This window comes from Alosa sapidissima, chromosome 2 (genome assembly GCF_018492685.1).
Source record: "Alosa sapidissima isolate fAloSap1 chromosome 2, fAloSap1.pri, whole genome shotgun sequence".
In the NCBI taxonomy this organism is placed as follows: domain Eukaryota; kingdom Metazoa; phylum Chordata; class Actinopteri; order Clupeiformes; family Clupeidae; genus Alosa; species Alosa sapidissima.
The window spans coordinates 5,894,971-5,912,507 of NC_055958.1; the positions used below are offsets into that span (position 1 = coordinate 5,894,971).

Genomic DNA, 17,537 nt, shown 5'->3' on the forward strand with positions numbered 1-17,537 from the left:
CAAGCTGATCTTTCACAATGACAGGAATGATCATTTCTTTAGGTTCACTGAGTCCAGCATGATTCTCTGCCATAACTCTGAAGAGGTATTCACCATTTTCTCTCAAGCCTTTAATAGTGTGTGAGTTTGTCTTCACTGTTGCACACTTCACCCATTTAGTTTGTCCTTTTTCCACTGCTTCAATAAGGTAGCCTGTAACCCTGCTACCACCATCGTGTTCTGGTCTTGACCAGCCCAGGGAGATGCTGTCCTTTGTCACACCAGTCACACCCAACTTTGCTGGTGCACTTGGTTTTTCAGTGATCTTAGTTCCATCTCTCTTCTCTCCAGGAACACCCACGCCATATTCATTCTCTCCAATGACTCTGAAGTAATAAATTGCACCCTCTTGCAAATCTTCAACTTTGTAGGACATCTCATGGCAACTACTTGTTACAGTGACCCATGCCTTTTTGCTTGCTTCACGTTTCTCAACATGGTATGCCTTCACAGGGTCACCTCCATCATTTTCTGGAGCTTCCCATGTAATTGTAGCAGAATCCCTTGTTACACCCTTTGCCTTGATGTTACGTGGTGGTCCAGGAGAGTCAAGGACTTTGACAACCATAGGCAATGAAGCAGTTCCAATTCCATTATCTATGGTAATGACATACTGTCCAGAGTCATTTCTTGTTGCATGCTCAACAGTGAGGGAACTGCTAAAGGCAGTGGTCTCCACACTTGCTCTGACCTTGAGGTCTACCTCCTCCTTGGCCCAAGTAGCTGATGGTGTGGGTCTTCCCTTAAATGGTGCAGTGAGTGTGAATGAATGGCCATGTGTGACAAGTAGTGTCTTGCGCATATCTATGTCAACATCAAATACAGGCTCATCCACTCTCTCTTTGGCTACTTGAGGTTCAGAGGTTGGAGAGGGGTCACTGTCACCAACTTTGTTAATTGCTTTGACAGAAAACTCATATTCTACATCAGTTGTAAGACCCGAGATAGTAAACTCTGTATTCTTTGTCAATTCAATAGCTTCTGTCCATTCCTCATCCTCTGTCTTCTTATATTGCACACTATATCCAAGGACTGGGGCTCCACCATCATCTGCTGGCTTGTGCCATGCAATTGAGATAGAGGTCTTGGTATAATCAACAATCTTTGGTTTTGTTGGTGGTTCTGGTATGTCTGCTTCATCTTCTGCTCTAGCTGGTGCAGATGGGTCACTATGAGGACCAGCACCAGCTGCATTTTCAGCATAAACACGGAATTCATACTCACAACCTTTACGCAGTTTTCGCACAACTGCTGTCACATCCTTGATAAGTTCTCTGTTATAGCGGACCCAGCGCATGCCGGATTTCTCACGCCTTTCAATTACATATCCAGTTATTTCACTGCCTCCATCACTTACAGGTTTTTCCCAAGTGATCTTCATCTCATCCCCTGTTATTTCTGTGATTTCAACACTTGATGGTGCACTTGCAATTGTGAAAGGATCACAGCATTTGATAGCTTCAGATTCAAGTGATTCACCAACTCCATATTTGTTTACAGCCCTAACTCTAAAGATGTACTCATTGTCCTGAAGAAGTTTTGTGACCTTGTAATAAGTATTTGTAACCTCTCCATGCACAAGAGTCCATGCAAGTCGGCTTGTTTCTCGTCGCTCCACTACATAATGCATGATATCTGCACCACCCTTTTCTTGAGGAGGTCCCCATGCCAATGTGCATTGCTCTGCAGTGATGCCAGTGATTGCCAGTGGACCAGCTGAAGGGCCTGGTTTGTCAATGATTGAGCAGTTCACAGGCATTGTTACAGTTCCACCAATATTTTGCAGTGTGAGTAAATACTGACCGGAATCAGTTCTTACACAGTCCTTAACTGTTATGGATGTGGTGGTGTCGGTAGAAAGGATTTGAATTTTGGCCCTGGGCTCAATATCGTGACCATCTTTTGTCCATGATGCCACTGGAAGGGGTCGGCCAACGATATCAGCATTAATTTTCAGAGTCTCTCCTGCTTTTACAACCACGACATCTCTGAACTTTACATCCATCATTATGCGTGGTGGCTCTACATCATCCTTGACTGTGATGGGGCCTGTGTTATAGGATGGCTCACTGAAGGTACCAGCAGCAGTCTTTGCAGTAACGCGGAAGTCATACTGTTGATCTGTTGTGAGCCCAGTAACATCAAAGTATGTTTCTGGCACATTGGTGAAATTGCATCTCATCCAGCGGCCGTCAGGAAGATCTTTACGCTCAATGATGTATCCAGTAACTTTAGCTCCACCGTCATACTCAGGCTTTGTCCAGGAAAGAGAAACAGACGTTCTTGTGATGCTAGTAACTGTGGGCTGACCAGGAGGATCACATGGATCTCTTGCAGCTACAGGCTCACAGACTTTGCTCACCTTTCCGATTCCAGCAATATTTTCAGCATAGACACGATATTCATACAACATGCCTTCCTCGATGCCGGTGACTTTGTATTCTGTGTCTTTGATCAGGCTTCTGTTCATTTTTGTCCACAAAATGCTGCTGCGTTCTTTACGCTCCAAATGATATCCAAGTACAGTGCTGCCTCCATCATTGACTGGCTCATTCCAGGTGACAATCATGTAAGCCTTAGTAGCAAATGAAACTTGAGGTGTAGAGGGAGGTCCAGGTTGCTTGCACACGTATTGTGCAGTGATTGCTGGAGAATCTTTGCCAGGACTCTTTCCATAACGATTGACTGCATAGATTCTAAACTGGTACTCAGAGCCCTGAGTTAAGCGAGTAGCTTTGATAGATTGTCTAGCCACATTAGTGGAAACTATCTGCCAAACTTGTGTGTTGGTGTCTCTCTTCTCAACAATATAATTACTGATAGAACATCCACCATCATATTCTGGTGGGCTCCATGACAAAGTAATGCTATCATTCGTGACAGCATCACATTTCACAGCAGTGGGTGCTCCTGGTTTATCCAGAACAACAATGATAACCCCAAATGACTTAGTGGCTGCGGTATTTGCAAGAGTGAGGTCATACTTTCCTACATGCTCAATGGTAGCTTCTTTGATGACAATCTTAGTTGAAGTTTTTGTGTTCAGAATTGTGGTGGAGGTTGTTTGTTTGAGAGGAAGATTGTCTTTCTTCCATGACACGACAGGTTTAGGTCTGCCTCTGATTGGAATCTCAACTGTGAGATCATCTCCAGCCTTTACACTATAAGTGCTGAAGAGCATGTGGACAGAGGGTTCAATCTCAATCTCTTTAGCAACAACTGGAACACCAAGTTCTTTTGGCTCGCTCTTGCCCTTTTCATTCAGAGCAATAACTCTGAATGAATATGTTTCATTTGGTGCCAGGTTTGGTACTGTTGCTTCCAAGACCTTGACTGTAGTGGCCACTCCCCATTTGTCAGTTCCCTTGGGCAACATTTCCACATTGTAGAACATAATTTTGCTACCTCCATCATGGGCAGGCTTTTCCCATGTGAGAGTTGCACTGGTTTTGGTGACATCAACAAGGTTGACTTTTCCTGGAGCCATGGGCACTTGAGCAACCTTCACTGGATTTTTAGTTTCTGCCATCACACCCATACCATACTCATTCAGAGCGCAAACCCTGAAGTAGAAAATACCACCCTCTTGGAGTTCATCGATCTTGAATGACGTGTGGGTACAGTTGCTTGTGACGGTTGTGTAGGCTTTCCTTACGGATTCTCGCTTTTCTATAATATAGGTACTTATTTTGGATCCACCATCTGTCAGAGGAGGCTCCCAGTAGAGAGTGACTGAGTCTCTCTTGACATCCTTCACTTCAAATTTCTGAGGAGCACTTGGTGTGTCTAAAATTCTCACATTAACAAAAGCAGATTTAGTGCCAGAAGCATTTTCAAGGTTCAGAACATACTTCCCACTGTCAAATCTGTTGACATTGTCAATAACAAGCATTGTATAAGAACTTGTGACTTCAATCTGTGCACGTTCGGTTAACTCTGCCTCTGCCTTTTCCCATTTCACAGAAGGCTCAGGTCGACCTCTAATAGTTACGAATAAGCGCAGTGAACCACCAGCACGGACAGACACAACCTTTCTGAGGTCAGCATCTAGTTCCATCTCTGGTGCCTCAACTTTTTCAACTGCAACGACTGGGCCATGGAAATCAGCAGGCTCTCCAACTCCCTCAGAGTTAAAGGCACAAACACGGAAGTCATATTCCCCATTTTCCTTGAGATTTTCCACCATTAAGCGTGTTCTCTGAATACCTGCTGGAGGTGTGCATGTGGTCCACTCTTCAGCAGCGACCTCTTTCATCTCAACGATGTAGCCTTTCATGTATGCACCACCATCAGTAGCAGGTTTAGCCCAGGAGAGTGACACTGTTGATTTTGTATAATCTACAACTTTGGGATGCTGTGGTGGACTGGGTGGTGTTGTCGCATTAATAGCTCTGTAGAACATTGACAAATCACTAACGTCTCCCACACCAGCTTCATTTTCAGCAGAAACGCGGAACTCATAGAAGTGACCTTCTTGAAGGCCTTTCACTCTGAAGAATTCATCTGTCAGCTTCTGTCTGTTGCATTTAGTCCATCTCACTCCATCTTTGTCACGTTTCTCAAGATGATAGCCGTTAATTTCTGCTCCTCCATCTGATTCTGGCTTAGTCCAGGTTAGCAACATTGAGTCCTTCATAATTTCACTTGCCTCAGGCGCAGAGGGTGCACTTGGTAGCATGTAAGGATTGCGTGCAACAACTGGATCAGACACAAGAGGTTCACCAACACCATATTTGTTGACAGCCATAACTCTGAAGATATATTCATCACCTGGCAGAAGTTTAGTCACATGGAAACTGGCACCTTCAACATTTGGTTCAACCATGCTCCAAGACAGTCTGCTGGTTTCTCTCTTTTCAACAATGTAATGAGATATCTTTGCTCCACCATCAAGAGCAGGCTCTGCCCAGAACAGTTTGCATGAGTCCTGCATTACTCCTGTAATACGCAGTGGCCCAGTGGGTGCACCAGGCTTATCAAGAATCTTCACAGTAATTGGTATTACTTTTGTTCCACCACTGTTGGTCAGACTGAGATCATAGTGCCCACTGTCTAATTTTGTGCAGTCCTTGATTGTAATGGATGCAGATTTCTGTGTAGTTTTCCTTTCAATTCTGAGTGCTCTTTCGATTTCCTTTCCTTCCTTTAGCCATGCAACAGTAGGAGTTGGTTTGCCATGAATATCTGCATCCATGACCAAACTTTCTCCAGCACTGACAACAATGACATCCTTATATTTTGGATCCATTGAGACACTTGGAGGCTCAATTTCATCTGTAGCTGTGACTGCACCAGTGCTGTCAGATGGTCCACTATAAATACCAGCTGCATTCCTTGCAATTACTCTGAATTCATACTGATTGTCCTGTGTTAAGCCTGTGATTGTAAATTCAGTCTCAATTATATTGGTAAAGTTAACTCTCATCCAGTGACCTTCTGGTAAATCTCTCTTTTCTACAATATATCCAGTAACTTTGCTGCCACCATCATATTCTGGCTTTGTCCACTGAATAGTCATTTGGTTCTTTGAGATGGCAATGGCTTCAGGGGTACCAGGTGGATCACATGGGTCACGAGCAACAAAACTCTCTGACACTTTGCTTGATCTACCAATACCCACAATATTTTCTGCAAACACTCTATACTCATAACCGGCACCCTCCTCTAGATTTATAATCTTGAATAGAGTATCTTTAATGAGTGTCTTGTTTAGTTTATTCCACATGATGCTGCTTCTTTCTTTATTCTCAAGATGGTAACCAATGACTGAACTTCCACCATCATTCACTGGCTCATTCCATTCAATGACCATTTGATCTTTCGTGGCAGATTTGACATAGGGAGTACCAGGTGGACCAGGGACTTTGTAAGGGTACTGTGACACAATTGCTTTGGAGTCCAAAGGAGCACCTTTTCCGTATCTGTTTTCAGCACAAATCCTGAACTGATACTCAGAACCCTTCTTCAGCTTGGTTACCTTCATAGTGGTTCTTGCCATATTGTTTGAAACAACTTGCCAGGTGGTTGTCGTTGTGTCTCGCTTTTCAATAATGTAATTTTTGATCTGACAGCCACCTGTATACTCAGGGGGCTCCCATGAGATGGTGACAGAGGTATTAGTCACATCAGATACTTTCACTGGTCCTGTTGGAGGTCCAGGCTTATCAAGAATTATGAGTCCAATCTCCTTTGTTGCAGTGCCTGCTGTATTGGTGGCTGTGGCTGCATATGTTCCAAACTCTTCTTTAGTGGCCTCAGTGATCTTTAAGATAGTTGATGTTGGTGTATTGGAAATACTCATTTTGCTAGATATTTTTACACTTAGTCCATCCTTTTTCCAAGTAATTTTCGGTTTAGGGCGCCCAAATACTGGGATTTCCAGCTGGAAGTCATCACCAGATTTCACACTGTATGTACTGAACTGTACCTTAAGGCTTGGCTCAATAGTCATGTCACTGGCAATCACTGGTGAAGCCAATGGTGTTGGTTCACTCTTCCCCTTCTCATTGTATGCCAAAATTCTAAACAGATACTCCTGACCTGTTGTTAGCCCTTGGACGGTTCCTTCACAGGTCTTAACTGATGTTGCTACACCCCATTTATCTGTTCCCTTTGGTTGCATTTCAATGATGTATCCAACAATTCTGCTACCACCGTCATGCTCTGGTTTCTCCCATGCCAGAGAGGCACTAACTTTGGTAACATCAGTCAGGAAGACCTTTCCAACTGGCATTGGAACTTCAGAGGCCTTTGAAGCAGTCTTTGTCTCAACAGACAAACCAATACCATATTCATTTTCAGCCATAACTCTGAAGTAATACATGGCACCCTCTGCAAGATTTTCAACTTTGAAGGTTGTTTTGGTGCATTTTGCTGTGACACCAGCATATGCTTTGCGCGTAGATTCACGCTTCTCAACAACATAATGCTTGATCCTGGCACCACCATCAATAAGTGGAGACTCCCAGACCAGTACAACAGAGTCCTTCTTAATCTCTGTGACTTTAAGGTTCAGAGGAGCACTTGGTGTGTCCAGAACCTTTACTGTCACAAATTCAGATACAGTGCCACTACTATTTTTAAGTGACAGAATGTATTTTCCAGAGTCTCTTCTGTCACAAGAATCAATTGAAAGTTGGGTGTGATGCTGACCTTTCTCAATCACTGCCCGCTCACTCAGCTCTGCTTCATCTTTTGTCCACTTAATCTCTGGAGCTGGCCTTCCCTTAAATGGTACATTAATTCTCACAGATCCACCAGCACGAACAATGACTCCTTTCCTCAGTTCAGAATCAAGCAGGATTTCAGGAGCTTCAACTCTTTCCTCTGGTTTGACAGTTCCAGGAACTTCAGCTGCTTCACCAACACCCAGTTTGTTAATTGCACAAACTCTAATCTTATATTCTTGGTCAGCAAGCTTGGTGATTTCAAACTTGTTGACTCTTAATCCAGTTGGTGGTGTGCACATTGTCCATTCCTCCTCTTCAGCCTCAGCTTTACACATCTCAACAATATAGCCCTGAATTGCAGTTCCACCATCAGTGAGAGGCTTTCCCCATGCAACAGTAACAGAGCTGCTTGTTGTGTCAATAACGTGTGCATGTGTTGGTGGGCCAGGTTTATACTTTGGATCACAAGCCTTGTAGTATGAGGTTGGTAAACTTGGCTCCCCAACTCCAGCTGCATTTTCTGCTGCCAATCTGAACTCATACTCATGATCCTCTGAGAGACCTGTAACTCTGAAGCACAAGTCTGTTACCTTTCGTCGGTTACACTTTGTCCATTTGATTCCTGCCCGGTCTTTCTTCTCAATGATGTAGGTGGTAATTTCACTTCCACCATCACTATCTGGAGCCGTCCAGCAAACAGTCATAGCATCCCTTGCAATGTTAGTTACATCGACAATTTGAGGTGAACCAGGGGGTACAAATGGATCTTTCATGATTACAGATGCTGAATCAAGTGGCTCACCAGCACCATAAGAGTTGAGTGCCATGACACGGAAGATGTACTCATTGCCCTCAAGAAGCTTGGTTATTTTGTATACAGTGGTGGTACAATCACTGGAAACAATTGTCCAAGCAAGACGGCTTGTTTCTCGTCTCTCAATTACGTAATGAGTTATTGGGTTCCCACCATCATGAAGTGGTGCCTTCCATGATAGAGTACATCTGTCAGATGCAACACCAGTGATATGAAGAGGTCCTTCACAGGGTCCTGGTTTGTCTAGCACCCTCACTTGGAATGGAACAGTCTGAGAGCCAGCCACATTTGTCAGCTGTAGAATGTACTCTCCACTGTCCTGTCTGACAGCATCTTTCACAATAATCATTGCTCTACTTTCAGTGTTCTTAATATCACATCTTATAGTGTTTTCCATGTGTTTCTCTCCCCTGAACCACTCAATTGTAGGTGGTGGCTTTCCATACACATCAGCATCAAGTTTAAATGTTTCTCCAGCATCAACTACAATAGCTTTAGTGAACTGTGGGTCAATTGAGAACTTGGGTGGTTCAACCTCATCTAGGGCAGTGATAGGTCCACTGTTGTAGGATGGCTTGCTGAATGTACCAACTGCATTCTTTGCTATTACTCTGAAGTCATATTTCTCACCCTCAGTTAGACCAGTGATAACAAAGTTGGTTTCAATGACATTTGTGAAGTTAATCTTCATCCAGCGTCCATCTGGAAGGTCACGCTTCTCAATAATATAACCAGTTATGACACTTCCTCCATCATACTCAGGCTTAGTCCATTGGATTGTCATGGAATTCTTGCTAATATGGATTGGCTCTGGGATGCCAGGTGGGTCACACTGATCACGTGCCACATATCCCTCAGAGAGTTTGCTGCATCTTCCAATGCCCACAATGTTTTCAGCATATACTCTGAACTCATATTCAATGCTTTCCTCCAGTGGAGCTGTTTTAAACTTAGTGTCTTGAATGAGTGTCTTGTTGACTTTGGTCCAGAGAATACTATTTCTCTCTTTACGCTCAAGATGATAACCAATAACAGCGCTGCCTCCATCTGAAACGGGTTCATTCCATTCTACAATCATATGATCCTTTGACAGATGTGAAACAAATGGAGTACCTGGGGGACCTGGCTCTCTGTAAGGATACTGAGCTACCACTGGTTTTGATTCCAATGCATAGCTCTTGCCATAGCGATTCTGAGCAATAATTCTAAACTGATACTCAGCTCCAGTTTTTAGTCTTGGTACTTTAAGGGATGTTCTTGCAACTGATGCTGCAACATTTTCCCATGTGGTGGTGGTTGTGTCTCTCTTTTGTACAATGTAGTTTGAAACAGAGCAGCCTCCTGTGAACTTTGGTGGATCCCATGAAATGGTGACACTTTGTGTAGTTACTTCATCAAACCTAACAGGTCCTGTTGGTGGACCAGGTTTATCCAAAGTGATGATTTCAATAGCTGTGTCTTTTTGACCAGCGGAGTTAGAAACATGAATGCTGTACATGCCACCATCCTCTCTAGCTGCTTCTTTGATGCTTAGTGTTGTGCAGTTCACTGTGTTGATGATGTTTACTCTTGAAGTTACTTTCATACCCTCCCCATCCTTTTTCCAAGATACAGTTGGTTTAGGACGTCCAGAAATGGGAACGTCAACAGAGAGATCTTTGCCAACCCGAACGCTGTAGCTGTTAAATACAGGTGATATATCTGGTTCAAATACAAGGTCCTTTGCTTGAACAGGAACAGCAAGGGTTCTTGGGTCACTCTTTCCCTTTTCATTGATGGCCATAACCCTAAAGAGATATTCCTCTCCAGGGTTGAGATTTTTGACAGTAGCCTCCAAGGTCTTGACATTTGCACAACCAGACCACTTATCATTGCCTTTAACTTGCATTTCAACTAGGTACTGAACAATTCTGCTGCCACCATCATGAACTGGTCTCTCCCATGCAAGAGATACAGTTGTCTTTGTCACATCAACAACATTCAGTTTACCAGGAGTTTGAGGAACTTCTGAAATCTTCAGCGGATCAACAGTTTCTACAGGCAAACCAATGCCGTGCTCATTTTCAGCCATAACTCTGAAGTAGTAACAGCATCCTTCTTGGAGAGGTTCAATTTTCCATACCACCTTGTGGCAGTTTGTTGCAACAGCGGAATATGTTTTTCTTGTGCTTTCCCGCTTCTCAATGACGTAGTTCTTAATTTTTGCTCCACCATCCAAAAGTGGGGGCTCCCATGAGAGAGTTATAGAATCCGATGTAATTTCTTTGACCTTCAAACTGACTGGGGCACTGGGTGTATCGAGTACTCTTACAATAATAATAGCTGAATTTGTGCCAGTAGAGTTTTCAGCAGTCACGCTGTACTTTCCACTATCATTTCTGTTGACTTTGTCAATGACAAGAGAAGTGTAAGTGCTTGTTACCTCCACCTGAGCTGTTTCTTTCAGTGGAAGCTCATCTTTCTCCCATTTAACAGTTGGTGAAGGCCTTCCTTTGATCGGGATGAACAGTCTGAGAGATGTCCCAGCTTTGATGTTCATGATCTTTCGGTACTCTGGATCGATGTCAAGATCTGGTTCTTCTGTCTTGTCTTCTGGCACTATTGCTCCAGCTACATCTGCATTTTCACCAACTCCTACCTTATTAATAGCACAAACTCTAAACTTGTATGCTTGTTTTACTTTTAGATTTTCAACAGTAAATCGGGTGTGTTTGACACCATTTGGTGGAGTGCACATAGTCCATACTACTGGTTTCTCTTCAGATTTCTCCTCTGATTTCTCCTCTGTTTTCTCTTCAGTCACTTCTTCAGTTTTCTCTGGTTCTTCTGTAGCTTCACAGGCTTCAACAATGTAACCCTGAATTTCACAACCTCCATCATAGATAGGCTTGCCCCATGCAAGATTGACTGAGGTCTTGGTCATATCGGTAACTTTAGGATTACTTGGAGGACCGGGCTTGAAGATGGGGTCCACGGCCTTGAAAAACACAGAAGGAGTGCTTGGCCCACCAACACCAACAGCATTTTCAGCAGCAACTCTAAATTCATAACTGTGTCTTTCAAGGAGTCCTTTGACTTTGAATGTTAAGTCTGTGACTCTTGACCGGTTGCAACGAGTCCATCTAACTCCTTCCTTGTCATGTTTCTCAATGACATACCCTGTGATAGGACTACCACCATCATTTGTTGGTGCTTCCCAGGTTATTACCATAGAGTCCTTCTTGATATTAGATATTTCAATTCCCTTGGGTGCATCAGGTGTCAAATAAGGATCTTTGATTACTACAGCATCTGAATGAATTGGTTCACTAACACCAAATTTGTTAACTGACATCACTCTGAAAATGTATTCATTTCCTTCAAGTAGTTTTGAAATTTTCAGGTAAGTGCTTTGAGCCTTAGAGTCAACAATAGTCCATATAAGTCTGCTTGTCTCTCTTCTCTCAACAATGTAATGAGAAATTTCACTGCCACCATCCTGTAGTGGTGCTTTCCAAGAGAGGCAGCACTGCTCACACGTGACACCAGTAACATTAATGGGACCTTCTGGTGGACCAGGTTTGTCCAGCACAGACACATTCACATTAACTGATTTTTCACCACCAGGATTTCTTAATAAGAGAGTGTACTGCCCACCATCAGCAAGCTTAGCCTCTTTAACAGTAATACATGCTTTAGTTTCTGTATTTCTTATTTCGCGATATATGGTATTTCCAAGTTCGGCTTCTCCCTTCATCCAGAGAATTGAAGGTGATGGTTTACCATGGACATCTGCATCAATCTTGAAGGAATCACCTGCATTTATCACAAGTGTCTGTGTGTACTCTGGGTCTATGCTGATACGTGGTGGCTCAATTTCATCCTTTGCAGTAATGGGTCCAGTGCTATATGAAGGAGGACTGAAAACTCCAGCAGCATTTCTTGCAATAACACGGAACTCATATTGCTGGTCCTCCACTAACCCAGTGGCAACGTATTCAGTTTCAATGACATTGGTGAAGTTAGCTTTCAGCCAGCGGCCTTCTGGTAACTCCTTCTTCTCAACGACGTAGCCAGTCACCTTGCTTCCACCATCATATTCTGGTTTAGTCCAAGCAATCTTAATAGACTCCTTTGTAATTTTAATGGCCTCAGGCTGACCAGGGGGATCACATGGGTCTCTAGCAATGTACCCCTCTGACAGTTTGCTGACTTTTCCAATGCCAACAATGTTCTCTGCATAAACTCTATACTCATACTCCTGCCCCGCTTCCAGGGCAGTTGTCTTGAATGTTGTGTCTTTGATAATTGACTTGTTCAGCTTAATCCAGAGAATACTATTTCTTTCCTTTCTTTCAAGATGATAACCTAAAATAGTGCTGCCTCCATCATTGACAGGCTCATTCCAAACAACAACCATGCTGTCTTTGGTTGATTCATGAACAGATGGAGTACCAGGGGGTCCTGGAAGTTTGAATGGATACTGAGCAACAACACATCCTGAGAGGAGTGCAGGGCTCTTTCCATATCTGTTCTCAGCCGTTATTCTGAACTGGTATTCTGTTCCTGTCTTCAACCTCGCAGCTTTGGCCTTCGTCCTTGCGAGATTAGCAGCTACAACTTGCCAATTTGTTGTGGCTGTATCTCTCTTCTCAACCATATAGTTGTTGATAGTGCAACCACCATCATACTCTGGAGGCTTCCAGGAAATAGTTACACTATCAGAAGTTACATCTTCTATTTTCACTGGACCAGATGGTGGGCCAGGTTTATCAAGAACAATCACTCCAATATCTGCTGTGGTCTCACCAGCAGTGTTTGTCAGTTTGATACTGTATTGGCCAACATCCTCACGGCAGGCTTCTGTAATTGATAGTGTCAACATTGTCTCAGTAGATGAAAAGTTCACCCTGCTAGTTCGCTTCATGGGGACTCCATCCTTAATCCAGGAGACAGCTGCCTTTGGACGAGCAATGTATGGCACCTCAATAGTCAAGTCTTCCTCAGCAAGAACACTGAATGTAGTGAATTGCAATTTTGGTGAGGGAGCAATCACAAGGTCTTTAGCAATAACTGGTACACCAATCACACGAGGATCACTTGTTCCTTTCTCATTCTTTGCTGAAACACGGAACATATATTCTTCACCAGGTGTAAGTCCTTTAATCACTGCCTCAGTAACACGAACAATTGCAGCTTGACCCCATTTGTCATTGCCTTTGCTCTGCATTTCAACAACATAGGCACCCACTCTGCTTCCTCCATCGTGCTCAGGTTTCTCCCATGATAGTGTAACACTGTTCTTTGTTACATCCACAAGTGTGATCTTTCCAGGTGGTTGTGGCTTTTCAGACACTTTAATTGATTCAGGAGTCTCTATTGGCAGACCAATTCCATACTCGTTTTCAGCCAAGACTCTGAAGTAGTAGTTACATCCCTCTTGCAAATTCTCTAGAGTATATGTTGTCTTGTGACAGTTAGCTTTAACAGTGGCATATGCTTTCCTTGTTGCTTCACGTTTTTCAACTACATAATTCTTGATCTTTGTGCCACCTTCATTCAATGGTGGTTCCCATTCAAGTGTCACAGTTTCATTGGTAACTTTGGCAATTTTAAGATTTTGTGGAGCTCCTGGTGTATCAAGAACTTTGACCTTCACTGTGACTGTTTTTGACCCTGAGCTGTTTTCAACTGTCAAATTGTAGTTACCACTATCAAATCTGTTGACATTTCCAACCACTAAAGAACTGAAAGATGAAGTACTTTCAATAGTGGCTCTGTCAAGAGGCTCGTCATTGTCTCTTGTCCATGTAGCCTGAGGTGCAGGTCTTCCTTTAATGGGCACAAAGAGTCTGAGTGTGCAGCAGGCTCTAAGAGTGACAGTTTTGCGAAGCTCGGCATCAAGCTCAACCTCCGGTGGAATTAACCTGTCCTCTGCTTTGGGAGTGCCAGGAACAGATGCAGCTTCTCCAATTCCCTCACTATTCATGGCCGAAATATTCACCTTATATTCTTCATTCTCTTTTAGGTTTATAATTGTAAATGATGTTGCCTTTAATCCATCTTTGGGAGATACAATAGTCCATTCCTCTTCTGCTAAACCAGCAGGACATGTTTCTATAAGATACCCAGTTACTTCAGAACCACCATCATATACAGGTTTATTCCAAGCAATAGTAATGGAAGACTTTGTTGTGTCCAAAACCCTTGGATTTCCTGGGGGTCCGGGTTCATACAGAGTGTCAGTAGCTTTATAGAAGGGACTTGAGGAACTGGGTGGGCTAACACCAGCTGCATTCAAAGCAGAGACTCTGAACTCATACTCATGTCCTGGGACAAGTGCTGTAACCCTGAACTGTAACTCAGTTACAGGCCTCTTGTTACATTTAACCCAACGCAGACCAATTTTATCTCTTCTTTCAATATTGTAACTTGTTATTGGACTTCCACCATCACTATTTGGGGCACCCCAGAAAAGTACCATGGAGTCCTTAGTGATGACTGATACTTCAGGAGTTTGTGGTGCATCAGGTGCAACGTATGGATTGTCTGCAATGGTTGGAGCGGACTCAAGAGGCTCTCCAAGTCCATACTTGTTGACTGCCATGACCCTGAAAATGTATTCATTGTCTTTCAATAATTTAGTCACTTGGAACTCATTTTCAGTTAGCTTAGAAGCAACATGTGTCCAGGCAAGCCTGCTTGACTCGCGTTTTTCAACAACATAATATTCAATATCAGCCCCTCCATCATCTGTTGGTGGAGTCCATGCTATCTTGCATTTTTCAGCTGTTATGTCTGAAACAGCAAGGGGTCCTCCTGGTGGACCTGGCCTGTCCAGAACTTTAACCTTGAATACATGCTTGGCAAAACCACCAACATTCGATGCGGTCAGAACAAATTCACCACCATCTTTTCTCAGTGAATCTTTGCTTATCAGTGTTGTTGTGAGGTCAGTCATTCTAATGTCCAACTTTGAGCTTCTTTCAACATCTTTGTCATCTTTAGTCCACGTCATGGATGGGAATGGTTGACCTGCAACATCAGCCTCTAACTTGAAGTTCTCACCAGCTCTCACAAGAACGACATCCTTGAATATAGCATCAACCATAATCCTTGGTTCCTCAACATCATCTTTGCAGACAATTGGATCTGATGGATCAGAGGGTTCACTGACAGCACCAGCTGAATTTCTTGCAACCACACGGAACTCGTAAGAGGCATCCTGTGTAAGTCCACTGACAGTGAAGGATGTTTCAATGATATTTGTGAAGTTGGCCCTCATCCAGCGACCAGCTGGTAGGTCTCTCTTTTCCACAGTGTATCCAGTTATCTTGAATCCACCATCATACTCTGGCTTTGTCCACTGAATTGTAATAATATTCTTTGACACATAGATTGGAACTGGCTGACTTGGTGGATCCACTGGGTCAAGAGCCAGCATGGCTTCTGAGGCATGGCTTGGTTTTCCGATGCCAGCCAAATTTTCAGCTAACACTCGGAATTCATATGCAATACCATCTTCCAGTCCAGAGGATTTAAATAAGTTTCCTTTAACTAGAGATTTGCTTATCTTGTGCCACACAATACCACTCCTCTCTTTCCTTTCCACGTGATATCCAAGCACATCACTTCCGCCATCATTGACAGGTTCATTCCATCCGATTGTCATTGTGTCTTTGGTGAAGGCAACAACCTTGGGGGTTCCTGGTGGTCCAGGAACCTTGAATGGATGTGCTGCAACCACTGCTTCTGATGTGATTGGAGGTCCTACACCATATCTATTTTTTGCTTTGACACGGAACTGGTATTCTACCCCTGTTGTTAAACGAGTTGCTTTGAATGTCGTTCTGATGATTTGCGTGGATAACTCTGTCCAAGTTTGACTATTTGTTTCTTTGATCTCTACAATATAATTATTAATTGGTACACCACCATCATTTTCAGGTGTCTCCCAGGAAAATGCAACATACGTTAGGGAGATTTTGTCCAACTTGATTGGTCCTTTTGGAGGTCCTGGAACATCCTGTACCTTGATTCCAAAGGTCTCTGACACAGTGCCAAGTATGTTCTTTCCTGTAACAGTGTATGCTCCAGTGTCACTTCTTAGACATTCATTAATGCTCAAGATTGTAGAAACATTAGTATTTTCCACATTTATTCTTTGTGTGAACTTTAGTGCTTGACTATCTTTCTGCCATGAAACTGTAGGTTTTGGGCGCCCTGAGACTGGTATCTCAACTTTTATGTCATCTCCTGCCTTAGCAATAATCATCTTCTGACAGATACCATGCAGGTCAAACTCTGGTCCTGAGGTCTGCTCCCTGATGACAACAGCCTTACTTTGACGTGGTGGACTACGACCAGAATGATTCACAGCCATGACACGGAAAACATATTCCTCATTTTCATTTAGATTTTTCACTGTGTAATCAAAGGCCTTCACTGTTGTCACATGGGCCCACTGATCACCCCCTTTCTTCTGAGCCTCAATAACATATCCTGTAATTCTACTACCACCATCATGTTTTGGTTTAGTCCATGTCAAACTTGCAGAATTCTTTGTGACATTTGTGATTGTGACAGTTTGAGGAGCAGTTGGTGCCTGAGATGCTCTGACTGGATCAACAGTCTCAGCAGCTTCACCAATGCCATATTCATTTTCAGCAGAAACTCTGAAGTAATATTCAGAACCCTCTGCCAGATCTGGGATTTTTACAAAGCATTCCTCACAGTTCATGATTACAGTGGCATATGATTTACGAGTAGACTCTCGTTTCTCAATGACATAATTTGTGATCTTGGATCCTCCATCAATAAGAGGCATTTCCCACTGAAGGGTAATGCTCTCCTTGTCAATGGCTTTAGGTTTCAAATTAATAGGAGGCCCTGGTGAGTCTAAGACCCTAACATTTATATTAGCAGTCTTCTTTCCAGCTGCATTTTCCAAGGTCAAGTCATATCTTCCAGCATCACGTCGACTGCAGTCAGGGATTACCAGGAGAGTGTAAGACTCAGTGACATCAATGCAGGCTCTCTGTTTAACTGGTCCTTCATCTTTTGTCCAACTAACAGTAGGAGCTGGTCTTCCTTTAATTGGAACAAAAATGCGGATAGATCCTCCAGCCCTGACAACAAGTGTTCTTCTGAGTTCGACGTCAAGCTCTAGATCTGGAACTTCCTCCCGTTCAACAACTTCGGTAAGATCTTCAATTTGTGTAGGCTCCCCAACACCCACACAGTTCACTGCACTCACTCTGAAGTGATATTTCACTCCAGTTTGCAGGTTTGGCACAACAAATTCTGCAATCCTCAGTACTCCTTCTTTTTTGGCTTTGACCCACTCTTCTTCTCCTTCTTTTCTATGTTCAACTATGTATCCAGTTATGTCACGTCCACCATCATCTAGTGGTTTACCCCAGTGCAGTTCAGCAGTGGTTTTTGTTGTGTCAGTAACTCTTGGGTTAACAGGAGGACCTGGGACATCTGTTTTTTAAAAGAAAATGTATATATGACAATACATAAACTTCAATGCA

The 17,537-nt window shown here is 43.2% G+C and overlaps 1 protein-coding gene across 7 annotated transcripts in view; it reads right to left on the reverse strand.

Moving 5' to 3' along the window:
- The window catches only part of LOC121703967 (titin-like), a 154,533-nt gene that overhangs the window by 25,664 nt on the left and 111,332 nt on the right, over positions 1-17,537 (reverse strand). For all 7 annotated transcript variants that reach the window (XM_042084454.1, XM_042084452.1, XM_042084449.1 and 4 more), the window contains one exon: positions 1-17,487. In XM_042084454.1, the coding sequence (XP_041940388.1) occupies positions 1-17,487 (17,487 nt within the window). The remainder of the gene's footprint in view (positions 17,488-17,537) is intronic.